Source organism: Myotis davidii, unplaced genomic scaffold (assembly GCF_000327345.1).
Source record: "Myotis davidii unplaced genomic scaffold, ASM32734v1 scaffold575, whole genome shotgun sequence".
Lineage (NCBI taxonomy): Eukaryota > Metazoa > Chordata > Mammalia > Chiroptera > Vespertilionidae > Myotis > Myotis davidii.
The window spans coordinates 2,426,459-2,442,897 of record NW_006290306.1 but is presented as its reverse complement, the minus strand read 5'-3'; the positions used below and the strand labels follow the sequence as shown (position 1 = coordinate 2,442,897).

Here is a 16,439-nt window from a genome sequence, read left to right as displayed (position 1 = left end):
CGCGCGGAGCCGGGAAGGATGCGGCGCCCGCGGCGGCCTGGGGGTCCTGGAGGATCCGGAGGTCTCCGGGTGCTCCTCTGCCTCCTGCTGCTGAGCTGCCGCCCGGGAGGCTGCAGCGCCATTAGTGCTCACGGTCAGGAGGAAAGGGGGGAGCCGGGGTGGAGGAGTATGGTGCCGGGAGCAAAACTCAGTGCGGGGTGCGGGGAAGTGTCTCCAAGGTGGGGATCTCGGGTACAATCTGTGTGGAGTCGGGTGGGGGAGGCCTGGCGAGATGAGGAAGACAGGAGGGCGTCAGACAGGAAAGGGGCGTAGGCCTGGAGGCAGGGCTGGGAATACGGGGCGGGACCTTAGAGAAGTGGTCTCAGGGGAAGATCGCGGGTTTGGGGGGAGGAACGGGGGTGCGTGTGGACAGGGGACTTATAGACTGGCTCCAAGTCCACGGGAGAAGCAAGTCGTGCCGAGGCGCCCAAGTGGCGACCGGTGCTGAGGGGTGGCGAGGGGGGTAGGAGGAGGGCGGGGGCACCCTGATCTCCGGGAGGCAGGCGTCGGGGCCCGAGCTTAGGAGCCCCCGCTGCCTGTAGAAAATCAGGCCAAGGGGACAGTCGGGGTTTCTCTTTGTGCCCAGAGAGCCCGATTGCTGTGTTCTGATCTCCGACAAGAGGGCGACAGCTGGGGGAGGGGGGCAGAAGAGGGTGAAAAGGGAAGGGTCTTCTCCCATCCCCTTCCCCACAGCCTGGCCCAGTGCTGACTCACATCTCATCGGACAGAGACAGTCAGCGCTGACTCACGGGCCGGGGGAGGGTGGGGGTTAGGGGCTCGTGGGAGAAGGGGTGCAGCCTAGCCGTCTGGCGTCTTCCTTCACCACGGGCTTGGAGGCAAATGAAGGATACTTCCTGTGGCGCCGTGTTGGTAGGATGGTAGATGAAGGCTGGAGCGAGCGGTGGAGGGGTCAGGTCCCGTGGAGACTCCTCGCCCTGTCACCCCTCCCTTCCCATGACTGCTTCCAGGCCAGCCCTCCACGGCTCCAGGCTCCAGACTTCAGCACCGCGGACAGCGCCAAAGAACCCGGGCCACCGAGAGTGGGGACAGAGTGGGGAGCACTGCCTTAAAGTCACCCCACCCTTTCCCCTTTCCCACACAGAGGGGAGATGTGCGAGGGTTTATACCGCTTCTGAGTCCCGGGCTATCATAGTTAGGATGCTTTTGGAAGGTTTGGGGAGGAAAATCCCCCTTTCCTCAGAATTTGGCCCCAAACTCCCCCATGGTAATTCTATGAGAACAGAAGTGTATGGTCCTACCCCCATGCACATGGAAAGCTCCTTTTCCCCATCATTCAGTTAAGCAAACTGAACCTTTAGGGAAAGGATCCAAGACTCACAGATGCTTAAAACCCAAAGCCAGACGCTGTGTTTCCTCCTCTTAAGAATTTTAGGCCTCTTCCCTCCTCTTCTTTAGGATGGGAAAGTGGACCCATCTGCTTCTCTCTTTCCAGCCTGTCCGTTCATCTGACTATTCTATGTGTGGTTGTCTGACCCTCTGCTCACCTGTCTCTCTACAGGCTGTCTGTTTGACCGTAGACTCTGCTCTCACCTCGAAGTCTGTATTCAGGGTGAGGCCTGGGTATAGGATTTACAAGATGGGGGGGGGACACAATAAAGACTTGGGGGGAGGCCTAGAAAGGAGACGGGGTACTGGGCTTGGGCAGAAGGGCAACTAGCCTGGAGGAGCAGACCTCTCGGAAGCCAAGAGAGGAGATGTGGAGAGTCCTGCCCATTTGCAACCTGGACTTTGAAAGGCTTTCTGGTCACATCCTGTATTAACACAACTTTTGTGCTCTTAGATGGCTTATTTGGACAGTGCCAGGTGGGAGTGGGGCAGGCTCGGCCCCTTTTGCAAGTCACGTCCCCAGTTCTTCAACGCTTACAAGGTGTGCTCCGACAGCTCATGTCCCAAGGTGAGGTCTGTGTGCGCTGGAGGAGAGAGGCTGGAACTTGATTTGATAAGGGTGGGGAAGTGAGGGGCCACCTGACTCAAGGATTTCTCTCATGAAACATTTCTATCACACCCATTCTCAGAGCCACACCTTTCCAGGCCTTGCTGGACAAGGAAGCAAGACAGGAGGGGGGTGGAACCCTAGAGATGGGCTCTTCACACTGAGACTCTCTGAAGGAATCCAGAGGAGGCTTCTAGAAGAAGCCACTGGAAAAAAGAAAACTAAGGTTCAGGATTAACAAAAAGAAGAATAGAAATAATAATTATGATAATGATAATAGCATTTATTGAAAGTTCACTATGTGACAGGTACTATTCTAACCATTTTATATTGCGTTATTTTAATTATCACAACAATCTTAGGAGGTATAAACCCCCATATTACAGATGAGAAAACTGAGGCTCAGAACATTTCAGCAAATTGCCCAAGGTCACACAATTAGTGAGTGGCAGAGGATTGAAACCTGGTCTTAGGTTTGGAGGCAGTCTGACTCCAAAATCTGTTCCTGAGGGTGGGAGGAGGACAGCTCAGATCACCCACCAGGTCTCTGGACCTCTCCACTGCTCCTGCTCTGCCAAACTCAATACACTGCAAGGAGGGGTACAGTGGTGATCTCTACTGGCCCCTGTTACTGGACCCTCAGACAGTGCTGAGCCAACCTTACCCTATCCTGTCTCCTGGCAGGATTGTCCTGGCATGATGACCTCACCCAGTATGTGATCTCCCAGGAGATGGAACGCATCCCCAGGCTTCGCCCTCCTGAGCCCCACCCAAGGGACAGGTAGGCTTTATTTCTCAACCACTAGCACCATAAAGCTGATGGGTCTGTGGTCTAGCTGGTGGACAGAGGGAGGTGGGAGGGACATGGGTGCCAAGGTCAGCAGGCTGAGGTATGGGTACAAGAAGTTCAGGAATGGTCATATACCTGGTAGGAGCTGAGTTCATCCCTAGGGATCCAGCAAAACAGGGGTATTTTTTAAATGTTGTAAAAACTTGGATATTTGGTCTTTTAAAAGAAGCATCAAAATAGTCATCCTGGAAAAATTAGAATTTTATTGGACTGAAGTTGTTTAATGTTCAGTCTCATTACTGTGTGGAATTATATATGGTAGTTATACTGTCATTTTGTGTGGTAAGGGCCTCTGAAGGCATTGTTCAGACCCTGTAAAGCAGAGGAAAGGAAATGAGGGCATGGGGCACAGATGATGATACCAGTTTGAAGAAGGCAGAGTGGGGCAGGGGTGCAGAGTATTGAATATTTGAACCTACATGGAGAGTCAGGAGGGGGGACATGCACCCAGGGGCCATGGGGCAGTGCAGCCACGGTTCATCTAGACGGGCTCCAGGCTGCCTTCCCCTACTGCTCTTCTCCCCTTCTTCATCCCAACCTCACGTTTCCCTAGCTTCTGCCCCTGTGTTTCAGGGACCCAGGCTCACCAGGGAGGCTACTAGTATAACTTCTTCCCCAGGCTTGGCCTTCTGGCCTTCCCCATGCTACTCTCTCCTCCCTGGAGCCTGCCTCATTTTGTAAGAGGTCAGCCTCACTCTAAACTCCTGAGCCTGTCTGGCCCCATCGGCTCTGCCTTGTAGGCTCCATATGCCCTTGCCCCACACGAACCTCCTCCCCTCACCCATACACTTTGCTTTCCTCCCCAGATCTGGCTTGGTGCCCAGGAGACCTGGTCCCGCTGAGGAACTGCTTTTACAGGGCATCCCTACTGGTCCTGCCCCTGCAGCCCCACACCGACTGCTTCGACCTCCAGCGGGTGGGGATGGGGCTGGGGCTGGCTCCTCCCTGTCCCCTCTGCAGGCTGAGCTACTGCCCCCCCTCTTGGAGAATCTGCTGCTGTCCCCACAGCCCCCTCACCCTGCCCTGAGTTATGAAGCTACCCTGCTGCAGCCCTACCTGTTCCATCAGGTGAGCCCTAGACACTGCCCCACCCCCGCCCCAAACCCCCAGCCCTGATATCTGCTCTCACCTGCATCTCTGGTTTTCCACAGTTTGGCTCCCGCGATGGTTCCCGGGACTCAGAGAGCTCCCCAGGGATGGTCAGTGTTGGCCCCCTGTCCAAGGCTGAACCCCCTGCCCTCTTCAGCAGAACTGCCCCCAAAGGCATGTTTGGGGCTCACCCTGGCCACTCCTATGGGGACCCTCCAAGGCCTTCACCTGCTCAGCTTTTCCAGGAATCAGGTCTGCTCTACCTGGCCCAGGAGCTGCCAGTGCCCAGCAGGGCCCGGGCACCAAACTTGCCAGCGCAAGGGGACAGCAGCCAGGCAGAGGACTCCTCAGAAGGCTATGAGGAGGAAGGACTGGAGGGTCTTGGGGAGAAGCCTCCTTCCCCAGCAGAGCAGCCAGGTAACAGAGTCCTCAGCATCTGCCTATGGGAGCTGCTTGGGGGAGGGGGAGGGTATCCTGACTCTCCCTGTACTAGTTAATTTGTCCTTAAAGCCATTCGTACATTGAACTAATGTTTACTGATAAGCCAATCTATGCCAGGCACTAGGTAGACAGTGTGGATACAGTGTGTGGGGGAGCTGACATGACTTTCAGATGGAGAGTCTAGGTGTCCATGGTGGGCCTAAGTTTGGCCTTGGCCCCAGGAAGGTCTTTCCCCCAAAGTGTGGACAAGGGCTGGAAGGGGAGGACATTAGTGCCTTGGTGTTTGAGAAAAACCTCTTAAATGTGCTAGTACCCTCCTACCTCCAACTCACGCATCTGAGTCCTACAAGTCCATATTGCCACCAGCCCTTAGCTCTGTGTTTGGCTCCCAGCAGATGTGACTCTGCAGAGACTGGCAGCTGTGCTGGCGGGCTACAGGGTGGAGCTGCGTCAGCTGACCCCTGAGCAGCTCTCCACTCTCTCGACCCTGCTGCAGTTGCTGCCCAAGGGTGCAGGACGAAATCCAGGTGAGTGTTCAGGCAGAGAGACTAGCAATGGTCTTGTGCCCCACCTCTCAAGACCAAATGTAGCAGCCTAAAGGGGAAGGGTCAGGGTCAGGGTCAGAGTTCTTTTGAGACATGGAGTCATTGCCAGCAAAGGGCAGGGAGCAAGGGGGTGCAGTGATGCGCTGAGGGGTTAGACCAGGAAAGGACTAGCGGGTGGGAAGGAATGGAAAGAGAAGTCAACAGGAGGTGTGAGCAGGAATCAGGAGACACTGGGAAAGGTAGGTGGATGATAATGAAGACCTAAAGAGGGTCATGGCCAATTCAAAGAAGGCAATATTTATGCATAGAGGGTGGACTGCACAAATAGTTTTGAGAGGTGTGGCCAATGACAGAGGGAAAAGTTAATAAAACAATTAAGGAAGAAGCACAGAGCCCTAGCCAGTTTGGCTCAGTGGATAGAGCATCGGCTTGCGCACTGAAGGGTTCCAGGTTCGATTCCGACTAAGGGCACATGCCCAGGTTGTGGGCTTGATCCCCAGTAGGGGTTGAGCAGGAGGCAGCTGATCAATGATTCTCTCCCATCATTGATGTTTCTGTCTCTCTCTCTCCCTCTCCCTTCCTCTCTGACATCAATTAAAAAAAAGAAGCCAGAGACATGAGGCCAGGCTAAAGAGGAGACCAATGATAGAGTCTTGGTCACTGACTGAGAGGAAAGCAGCCACCGCAGGTGTAACAGGCTCAGGCCTCTGGCCCTTCCTCCCATCTGTGTTGTGTGGACCTTGGCCTTGGCCCTGGCCCTTTGCCCAGAGTCTTGTTTTCCTGTCTCCACAGGAGGGATTGTAAACGTTGGAGCTGACATCAAGAAAGTGAGTTCCCATTACCTCCCTGATTCATAAGTGCCCCGCGGCAGCAGACCCCCTTGCTGAAATCCAAACCTCAGGATCAGGACCCAGAGTCTGTATTCTCCACCCCCTCGTTTTGGGGAAACTGGGGCCCATAGTCATTGCCTAAGTTTCACCTCAAGTTGATGGCAGAGCTCAGACTAGAAGCTAGCATTTCTTGATTCGCTGCTTTTTTCAATACAATCATTTGAGACCATGCTCTGAGGAGCCCTAGGGGAAGAGGGGCGCTGTGAGCAGGCAGGTTCCTAGTGTTCCTGGAACTTGAGGAGCTCTATCTGTTTCATGTCTAAGATTCTGTGGCTAAATCACAGTCTAAAAACTATTGCCTACCTATTCACCTTCTACCTACCCTAACCATGCTCCCCAGATCCCCCCCACTCCAGCCCCATCCTGTGTATGATCAGAGATCAGGTTCCACTCATTCAGTCCTTCATTTATTCATCTACTTGGTTTACTTTTTTGGGTGCCCTCTCTGTACCTAAACCTGCACTGAGCCCTGGAGATACAGAAAGAAACGAATCCTAAGCACCACTGTAGGAAGCTCAAGGTCCAGGGTGTAGACCCCCAGCCCAAACCCACCCCCAGTCCTTCCACTATACAGAGACCATACTTTTATCATCTCTTCTAAACAGACAATGGAGGAGCAGGTGCAGGGAGATGTAGCGGAGCCTGCACCCTCCCTGCCTACACCCTCCCTGCCTGGATACCCCACTGCCCATCCCACCTCCGATAAAGCCCAGCCGGTGCTGAGCTCCGAGTCCCCCAAAGCTGCTGGCCCCCCTGCCATGCCGGTCCTGATGGAGAAGAAAAGTCCACTGGGCCCGAGCCAGCCCACGGCGGCGGGGCAGCCTTCAGCTCGGCCATCAGCAGAGGAGTATGGTTACATTGTCACTGACCAGAAGTAAGGGCTGCAGCCTGGGGAAGCCTTCCAGTCCCCTGGGGGTTGGGCTGGCTTGCCTGGCAGGAAGCAGAGAGTAGAAATCCACATGGGAAGCAGACGGGGTGGGCTTCTCTGCACCCTTGGAGGTGGCCTTTTCCAAGAAAGTGGCCAAGAGGGTCTCTACCTCTTCCTCTGCCTGCTACCCACCTCCAGGCCCCTGAGTCTGGCTGTAGGAGTGAAGCTGCTGGAGATCCTGGCTGAGCATGTGCACATGTCCTCGGGCAGCTTCATCAACATCAGGTGGGGCTGGTATCGGGCTGGGGAGGCAGGTGGCTTGAGTGGGGAGGTGGCTGGAGGAGCTCAGGGGAGGAGCGGAAGAGTCCAGGGTAGGGTAAGAGATGCTCCCAGACGCACTGAAGGTACCCCCACAACTAGCCCTGCTGCGGGCCTCATCCAGTGTCTCCCTGGCTTCAGATACCCTTGTAGGGCATCTCTGATTGGCTCCAACCCCATCTTCTAATTGGAAGAGGGTCAGAGCTGGCCTCTCTTTCAGAGTCTTGGGTCTGTGGTGGGTGAGGCAGTAACATAGCTCCTATTCGGCAGTGTGGTGGGACCCGCTCTCACCTTCCGCATCCGGCACAATGAACAGAACCTGTCTCTGGCTGATGTGACCCAGCAAGCTGGTAAATCCTGCCTGGCCCCAGCCCCAGCCCTAGTAGGATATACCCAGGCCCCTGATGGATGCTCCCTTTGAAATAGTCCAAGTCCACATGAGGTCCACCTGCCAACTGGCATAGCATGACATGAGGTGGGGACCACATGGGGCTGGAGAGAGCCTGACCTATGTCCTCCCTGTAGGGCTGGTGAAGTCTGAACTGGAAGCACAGACAGGGCTGCAGATCTTGCAGACAGGAGTGGGACAGGTACGAGCTAACTGCACAGTCAAAGCCCCAGAGGGCTCACGTTTCCCACAAGAGATGGAGGCAAACTTGACAGGAGAACGGGAAGCTGAACCCTCGAATAAACTTGGCTGGCTCACCCACTTCTCCAAAGCAGTTTTTTGTGGCTAAATCAATTTTAGCCTTCCCCATGCAGTTTTTTTTCTGGTCAGCAGATGGCCCCAGTGGCTCCTCCCTGTAGGACCAGCCTTCCATACATATAGGAAGGCAGCATGCTTGGCAAGAAATAGTGGAAAGCACATAGCCTTCGGAGCAATCTGTAAATTCCAAGGGACAACCTTGCACAGAAAAACATTAAACTCAAACTACATTTCGATTCTTCATCCAACACTGATGCCTCACAGTCCATTCGATTCCTTGGGTTGTCTCTCCACTTCTCTGGTTCCATTTTTAAATGCAAGGACTCCTGGTGGGGTCACCCACTAAGCCTCGAGTAGGGTAGTGTGGCTGAGTTGGTCTCATGGGGACTGAGAAGGAGGATTTGGGGTCCATCTGAGCCCTTCTGCCTGTACCACCATGCCTCGGCTCTCCCAGCTTTGCCTCAGGAGTTATCTTAGCAAGAGTGTGGCATGGGACAGGAGTGAGAAGCAGCTCCTAAATCTCTCCCCAGCATTGCCCCCCTTGATTCTACCTTGTTCCCACAGAGAGAGGAGGCAGCTGCAGTCCTTCCCCGGCAGGCCCGCAGCACCTCTCCCATGCGCTCAGTGCTGCTGACTCTGGTGGCCCTGGTGGGTGTGGCTGGGCTGCTGGTGGCGCTGGCCGTGGCTCTGTGTGTGCGGCAGCATGCTCGGAAGCGGGACAAGGAGCGCCTGGCAGCCCTGGGACCTGAGGGGGCCCATGGCGACACCACATTTGAGTACCAGGTGCGCAGCCCCAGAAGCTTGTAGAAGAGAGGGAATGGAAGGGGCCTGGGAGCCTGGGTCTCACCTGGGTCTCACCTGGGGTGAGGGTGGGGAGTTGGGTGGGGAGTGAGTGCCCATCCCTCGGAATGTTTGGGAGGTGCTGGAGGACCCCCAGTGGGAGTGTTTTGAATGGGTTGGACTAGGAAGCAGGTGGTCCCTAAGTTCTTCCCAGTTCTACAATTCTGGGGTTCTGGGATCCCACTCTGTAACATCTGAGGTTGTCAAAGGCACCACCATGCAGAACAGCCCCAAAAAGGACAAGGGCCAGGGCAGGGAGCTCCACCCCAGAGGAGATGGGTGTCATTCAAAATCAATCAAGGATGAGCCTAGGGACTCAGAATTGAACCCAGGACTCTGTTGAAAAGCTTCAGGCAACCCTTGCACCCCTCTGGATCCTTCCTCTGCAGGACTTGTGCCGCCAGCACATGGCCACAAAGTCCCTGTTCAACCGGGCAGAGGGTCCGCCAGAGCCTTCGCGGGTGAGCAGCGTGTCCTCCCAGTTCAGTGATGCGGCCCAGGCCAGCCCCAGCTCCCACAGCAGCACCCCGTCCTGGTGCGAGGAGCCTGCCCAGGCCAACATGGACATCTCCACAGGACACATGATTCTGGTCAGGACCAGTCTGGGCCCCGAAGGGTGAGGGGCAGGATGGTGGGAGAAGCAGGGCTGACAGAGTGGCCCAGAGCCAGGCTGTGGTGTCCCCGCAGGCATACATGGAGGACCACCTTCGGAACCGGGATCGCTTGGCCCAGGAGTGGCAGGCTCTGTGTGCCTACCAGGCAGAGCCCAACACCTGTGCTACCGCCCAGGGGGAGGGCAACATCAAAAAGAATCGTCACCCAGACTTCCTGCCCTGTGAGTGAGCCCTGCTGGCTGACCTCTCTCTGCTGGGCGTCCTGGAGGGCTTGGGGGAAGAGGCTGGGCTCCTGGTTCAAGCTGAGTGGCGGAGATGCCAGGACCCCAATAACTGGAGGGGCACGTGGGGTGGGATGCGGGGTCTGTGCAGATGATCACGCCCGCATCAAGCTGAAGGTGGAGAGCAGCCCTTCTCGGAGCGATTACATCAACGCCAGCCCCATTGTGAGTGGTCCTGGCTCCTGCCCCCACCTCTACCCCATTTTTATTCTTTTCCCATAAACTCCATTCCGGTATGATCACCACCCACCCCACCTGAGGCCCTGGAATTGTGGGGCCTGATATCCTAACATGGAAATGGGGGGTTCTCAGGCTTTCCCAGACCCTGGCCTGCTCCCTTTGGCCAACCCTTTCCACAGAGGCGTATCCCATTCTGGCTCATGGTGTATCTTCCCGGCCCCCAGATTGAGCACGACCCTCGGATGCCAGCCTACATAGCCACACAGGGCCCGCTGTCCCATACAATCGCAGACTTCTGGCAGGTGGGCTCTTGGAGGGAGGGCTTCTTCAGGTCCCAGTGAGTGTAGAATGGAGCTCACTGAGTCTCTGTCCCTAGATGGTGTGGGAGAGTGGCTGCACTGTCATCGTCATGCTGACCCCACTGGTAGAGGACGGTGTCAAGCAGTGTGATCGCTACTGGCCAGACGAAGGCTCCTCCCTCTACCACATATATGAGGTCAGCAGGACCCCATGGACAGGGGACAATGGAAGTGGGGAACGTGGATGATAAGCATTCATACATGTATGAATATAGAGGTATATATACATACATATGCATACACACATATATTCACATACAGTTCAGGGCCCAGAAGCATTGTTAAGGACTTATCATGACAGTTACAGACATCTATATATATAAAAGCCTAAGCAACCGTTACCCACCCCCCGCCGGCCAGCCTTGATCAGCTCAATCACCGGCTAGGTGGAGGGATCCCACCTGTGCACAAATTCGTGCACCAGGCCTCTAGTAAAACTATAAAACTGCTGAAACTGAGGCAAGAAGTTAAGAGCCAAGAGACAGGGAAGAGAAGTATGCCCAAAGACCATGATTAAGACCTACTTCAGTTAAGCTCAACTTAGCTCTAAGTTCCCTGGAAGCCAAAGTGAAGAAATAAATACCACTAGTCACATGTGGCTTATGAAAAATAGGAATGAACTTTTCCTTTAGGAGAGAGGACCGGTAGGGAACTGAGGCAAAGCAGGGGAAGGAAGAACCAATTCCCAACCAATGGGAGGGTCCCCCTGTGTGACAGGAGACAACAAGAGCACCACAGAAGCTCCTCATCACCAGATGAGCACTGGGTGGTAGCTTTTTCATCCATTGAGAGGAACACTCAATAGTCTTTTTTTAAAAAGTTTTTGTATTGGTCTTGCTCATAAAGAAAAAAAATCAAATGAAAATATTGCAGAATGTCAGTTTGTGTGTAGCACAGACACTTTCCTGCACTATGTGAGGAAGAGGAGGGAGAAACTGGCCTCAAGAAGCTCATACTAGTTATGTCTGGGTGGAAAAGCCACCGGTTGCCTAAGCAGTGGGTAAGTGACACAGGCAGCTAGGGTTCTTGGGCACCGCTGGTTGGGTAAGCTTCTTGAGGATTTAGAATGTGAAGGGGCCTATGAGGCTGGGAGGATTTGGAGAAGCCAAGCAGCGAGCACGCAGACATGGAAAGGGCCCGAGGTGCTCAGACCCGGGCCCCATTCCTGGGCAGGTGAACCTGGTGTCTGAGCACATCTGGTGCGAGGACTTCCTGGTGCGGAGCTTCTATCTGAAGAACGTGCAGACCCAAGAGACGCGCACCCTCACGCAGTTCCACTTCCTCAGCTGGCCGGCAGAGGGCACTCCGGCGTCCACTCGGCCCCTGCTGGACTTCCGCAGGTGAGCTCACTGGATGTTGCTGGCCCAGGCGATCAATGGGGCGTCCTGAGGGAGGCTCCCAAGAGTCGGGGATCAGGGGGCTGGGAGCTGGGTTCCCCACGTTCCCCTAGCCCACCAGATCCTCCTGGCCTTGGGAGACAGACCCTCCCTGACTCAGAGCCTGGCCTCATCTCCAGCTCCCCCTTCCAAAGGGCCCCAAACCAGGACTGCTGCTCTCTTTCCGTGCCCATCCCTCCACCCCTGTGGTCCAGCTCCATTTCTTCTCTATCAGGCCTTTTTTCACCCCTGCCTCTCTGTCTAGCTCCTTCTCATTTACCCACTTCTCCCAAGAGAGGCTCACTTTATTTCTGGCTCCTCCCCTCTCCTTCTCTCTCTCTACTTGGCCCCTGCCTCCTGACTCTCTGGTTTCCTCCTGTCCTGCTCTTCCTGGCCCTGGCACTACATCTGTGTCTGCTGTCCCCTCTTTCTCCCTCTTACTCCCTCCTGCCCATCTCCCCTCTTTATCCCTCTCTGCCTCTTTGCCTCTATTTTTTCTCCCTTCCCTTCCCTTTCCACCCCCATTTTTTAAATCTCTCTGCATCACTGTCTCACTCTTACCCTCTAGCCCATTTCTCTCTATCTGTACCCTTTCTTGTTCCCAACCATCTTTTTCTTCACCTCCCTCCCACCTCTATTTATTTCTGCCTCTTTTGTCTGTCCTCCCTCCCCCCTTTGTCTCTATATGTCTCCATCTCCCCCTCCCTTCCCCCCTCCCCGCTCACACACACACACACACACACACACACACACACACACAGCTGCCAGTGTCATTTTTGTGATCTGCAGCTAGTATTCTCACTCCAGTTGCATAGTCACAAAAGTGATCATTGGCAGGTGTGGCCGCTGCATGGACAAACAGACAGAACACAGGGCCAGGGACCACCCCAAAGGCTGCTGGGAGAGCTGGGGTTAGGGAGACACAGAGAAGGGACAAAGGGCGTGCCCGAGGGTCTCTGGATTCTTGGGGCTCAGGGGAATGGGGTGGGGGCTGGGACAGGAAGCTGAGGGACTCACCCTGTCCTGACACCTAAACCACCACCAGGCAGGCTTCAGCTTCCTGTGCTTTCCTCTCCCCAGACAGGTGGCTGAAGCCTGTCACACTGGCAGGGCCTGCCCCGCAATGCGGCCTCCTCCTGCGTCTTCGCCCCTGGCCAGGCTAGCCTGAGGTCTCTAGGTGCTGGGCAGAGAGGAGGGGAGCAGAGTTGGGTGAAGACCTGGGGAGAGTTTCTGAGCCTCAGAACAATGGTTTCTAACTGGGGCCCATTGGGCCTGAGGCACTGGCTTCTCAAAACCAAGGCCGGGGGCATCAGAGCTATTTCCTGTTTTCCACATTTTAAAAATCTTTCTAGAACATGGACCCATTTTAAGGCTGCCCAGGTAAGCTAAAAGGTTATGTTCCTTTACTTTAGGCTGAATTATGTAAACTCAGTTTGCATTAGGCGCCCAGAACAAATTAAATGCTCTTTAATATTGCATTACTGAAGGTCCACCAGTGGGAAGTCTCAGAAAGTGACCCCGAGCAAGTTCACTGACCTCCCTCTGTTTCCTTACCTGTGAGATGCGGTGATGACCCAGCCATACTTTAGTGGATTGTGGCAAGAATCAACAGGATAAAGTCTGCAAAATCTAGTTTAAGTGCCTGGCACAGAGCAAGGCTCAATTCTCAATACTCTTTATTATCATTATTATTAGATGGTTGGGAACCACTCCTGCAACTTCTGTTCAACCCCAACCCTCTGACGTGTGAATCAATGTGCTAGAAAACCATGTGGACTCCTTTAAAGCCACTCAAAGTCACCTTGCCCCTACAAGTTTGGGGGAATCTTCCCCTGAAACAATTTGTTAACCCCTAAGACAGTCCTCCCTATTCCTGGCCCATTGCGGGTATCAGGATTCTGTAGGTTACTCTCAAAGCAAGAAGGTTATAATGGGCAAAGGCAGGTCAGACTGGGTCACTAAAGGAAGAAGAAATCCTCTGCTCCTTGGTGAGCTGTGGTGAGGGCAGCAGAGAAGAAAGAGTCTGAGGTCCAAGTGGACCGCAAGTCTGAATGTGACCCAACCACGGAGTGCCTGTGCTGAGGTGAGGATGATCCAGGGGGATAGGCAGCAAGCAGCTTAATGCTTCGGGTTGAGGGATTGTCCTGCCCTGGTCAAAGGAGCTTTGTGCCTAGAGCTATAGGACCTCACGGCTGATGAGCACTGAAGGGAACCTGGTGGTGAAGGGGTCAGCCTGGGCAGTTGTTGAGGAGGACAGAGGGGTGGAGTAGTGATGTAGCAAAATTGACATCTTTGAACTCACCAAAAAGCCCATCCTCCCTGTACTTCTGGGAGCTGTGGCTGTTAATATTATGTATTATCATTAATAGTAACTACATTTATTGAGCATCTGCTGTGTGCTGGACCTTGCACTTAGTTATTTACATGGATTATCTCATGTAGACATGATAAGAACCCTAAGGAAAAGTTTACTATTATCACCCCATTTTACAGGTTAGAACACTGAGGCTCAAAGAGGTAAAATCAGTTGTTCTAGGTGTGTAGTTTGGGCACAGAGCTTTTAAGTGACAAGGCAAGCCCAGTGCTACCTACTACACCATTTCATTCTTTGCCTTCAGCCCTGACTCCTCTCTCCAGCCCTCTTCCCTCCTCTGTTCTGGGCTTGTGGGGAGAAAAAAAAGAGAGGTCCACAGATGTGTGTTTCGCTTTTCCTTTCCCTCTGCTGATGCTCACTGGCCCTCACATCCATTTCTTGTTGCAGGAAGGTGAACAAGTGTTACCGGGGACGCTCCTGCCCCATCATTGTGCACTGCAGGTGCGTGGAGAGGGACTGTGGGATGGGGATGGAAGGGGACAAGATGGATCGACCTAGCCCAGAGGGCCCTGAGGTGCTGCATTCCTAAAATTCGCTCCTCTGGCCCTACACCCTACCCTGTGCACATCTCCATGCACACTTCCTGCCTGTCCCCTGGATGCCTGCCAGCAATCTACAGCCCGGGGACTATCTTCAGCTTACCTTGTTTTTTAATGGCCCATGAGCTAAGAATGGTGTTCACATTTTTTAATGGTTAAAGGGGAAAAAAGAAAAAGGAGTAACAGGGACTATACGTGACCCACAGAGGTAGAAATATATACCATCTGGCCACTTACACAAAAACCAGCTGGAAACCCATCCCATTTCCTCCTGCCTCCTCCACCCTAGGGTTGAGCCCGGGCTCTTCTTTCTTATTGGCCCACTGCCCAAGTGACACCCCAGAGGCCACAGGCTTCCCACTCAGGGCCCAACTCCCCGGGCCTAGGTGCTATAACCGTTCCCCCAACCTTGGCTCACTGACACCCTCTCCGAGCCAATTCTAATGGCTCCACCAGTGTCCTGCCACCCCAAGCCTTCCTATCTCCTCTCCCCTCCCCCTATCTGCTGGATCCCGAGCTGAGCAGAGGCTGTGGCCCTCTCCTGTTTCAGTGATGGTGCAGGGCGGACTGGCACCTACGTCCTCATCGACATGGTACTGAACCGCATGGCAAAAGGTGAGGACCTTCCCCAGGGTGCCTGCAGCCCAGCCCCAGGCTTTGTCCAGTCCTCCAAGCCTCCCAACCCAGGATGGCCCAATTTTCTGGGTCCTGTCCTCCTCTGGACACCCCCTGAGCAGCCCTGTGCCCCCTGCCCCCAGGAGTGAAGGAGATCGACATCGCGGCCACCCTGGAGCATGTCCGTGACCAGCGACCTGGCCTGGTCCGCTCTAAGGTGACTGTTCTTCCCTGCCCCAACCCTCACTGCCACCTTTCCCCAGGAAAACCAGCAGCGGCTGCCTCTCCCGCCTGCCTCCCCACCTGCTGTGTACCTCCCCCAGGAGGACTGACCCCCCCCCCCTTAAGTGACCTCCCTGCTCCCCTTCCTAAAGCCCCTGGAGGCCTGGGCAGAGACCAGGCCTTCCCATGACCCTCCTCCCACTGCCCTTCCCAGGACCAGTTTGAATTTGCCCTGACAGCTGTGGCGGAAGAGGTGAATGCCATTCTCAAGGCCCTGCCCCAGTGAGCCCGCGGGGCCCCCAGTGGGCAGCCAGGCTCCGTCCCTTCTATGCCTGTGTGAGCATCTATCCGTGTACTCATTCCACATTCCGCACCCGCACCTTGGCCCCTCCTGGGCAAAAGCCCTTCCAAGGGAGTGTTAGGAAGGTAAGGGAAGTGGGGAGGGGCAGGCCTGCTCAGCCTCACACATGGGGAGCCCCAGGCATCCCATGGGGGAGCTGGCAGCCAGCCAGGAGGAGAGTTGTGGGCAGTCACTGCACCTAGAACCGCCTCCTGCCTGACTTCCCTGGCCCACCTCTCACTCTCCTAGATGCTCCTAACATGTCTGTAGGGACACCCCCTCCTCCCACCCTCCAGTGTGGGCAGAACAGGGTGGAAGGGCACCACACCCAGCTTCCCGCTTCCCCAGCCCCTGCTGCCTGCTGTCCTGGTGCCCTGACCCACATTCTGGCCCCTCCCCCTCTGCCTTCCCTCTCAGAGCTCCTCTCCCAACACCCTGCCTTTTGTCATGTGCTGCTCAACTCTCTCCCCTCTGGCACAGAACATTTCTAGAAAAATCTACTTTTGTATCATTGTGAATAAAGTTAGTGTGTTGTGTGTGCAGTTGCAACCTGGACTCCCACGCACTCCTGTCTGCTCCGCTTCCAGACCCGGGCCGCAGCCTGTCTGGAGCCAGCCTGCCAGCCTGCGGTCCTTGGGCGGGGCACAGGCTCTCCAGGGTTCGAATGGGAACTAATAACCAGGCCTCCTGGGTGTCGGGCAGTGTCCTAGGTGCCCACATACTTAGAAGAGGTGGAGCTAGGATTCGAACCCAGGCATGCCAACCCTCTTTCATGCCTCTCCTCTCAGTTCCCAGGCAGCTGCTTTGTGCCCTTGGGCCTCAGGAATGATGTATGTTGTGCAGGATTGAGATTAAGATTAAACAAACTTCCTGCCACACCTCAGGCAAAATTAGCTAAACTCAGGTAGACCAAGGCTGAGAGATGTCACAACAGACAGTCACCTGGTGGCAAGGGGCACCTCTTCCCTTTGCTCCCAGAACTGCCCTTCCTGTATGGTC

At 54.9% G+C, this 16,439-nt stretch overlaps 1 protein-coding gene across 2 annotated transcripts; it reads left to right on the top strand.

Annotated features, from left to right (window-relative positions):
- The first annotated feature begins 6 nt into the window (after nt 1-6).
- On the top strand, nt 7-15,989 carry PTPRN (protein tyrosine phosphatase, receptor type N). Of its 2 annotated transcripts, XM_006763374.2 has the most exons (23): nt 7-133; nt 1,559-1,609; nt 1,841-1,954; nt 2,678-2,774; nt 3,650-3,911; nt 3,995-4,349; nt 4,769-4,900; nt 5,711-5,745; nt 6,414-6,682; nt 6,875-6,961; nt 7,265-7,344; nt 7,520-7,584; nt 8,265-8,483; nt 8,930-9,130; nt 9,228-9,375; nt 9,527-9,600; nt 9,840-9,917; nt 9,992-10,111; nt 11,148-11,314; nt 14,112-14,165; nt 14,814-14,878; nt 15,022-15,095; nt 15,315-15,989. In XM_006763374.2, exons 1-23 carry the CDS (start codon nt 19-21, stop codon nt 15,384-15,386), a joined length of 2,934 nt encoding a protein of 977 aa, XP_006763437.1. In that variant the 5' UTR covers nt 7-18; the 3' UTR covers nt 15,387-15,989. The 2 variants fall into 2 exon arrangements, with proteins under 2 accessions (XP_006763437.1, XP_015419140.1); XM_015563654.1 differs by lacking the exon at nt 4,769-4,900.
- Nucleotides 15,990-16,439: the final 450 nt, after the last annotated feature.

What these genes read in the sequence shown, in the direction of transcription:
- PTPRN (XM_006763374.2), top strand. Translation starts at nt 19, where the DNA reads ATGCGGCGCCCGCGGCGGCCTGGGGGTCCTGGAGGATCCGGAGGTCTC. An exon ending in AGCCCTACCTGTTCCATCAG is followed by an intron (nt 3,912 to 3,994) that starts GTGAGCCCTAGA and finishes GGTTTTCCACAG; the next exon opens with TTTGGCTCCCGCGATGGTTC. An exon ending in TCACCCAGACTTCCTGCCCT is followed by an intron (nt 9,376 to 9,526) that starts GTGAGTGAGCCC and finishes GGGTCTGTGCAG; the next exon opens with ATGATCACGCCCGCATCAAG.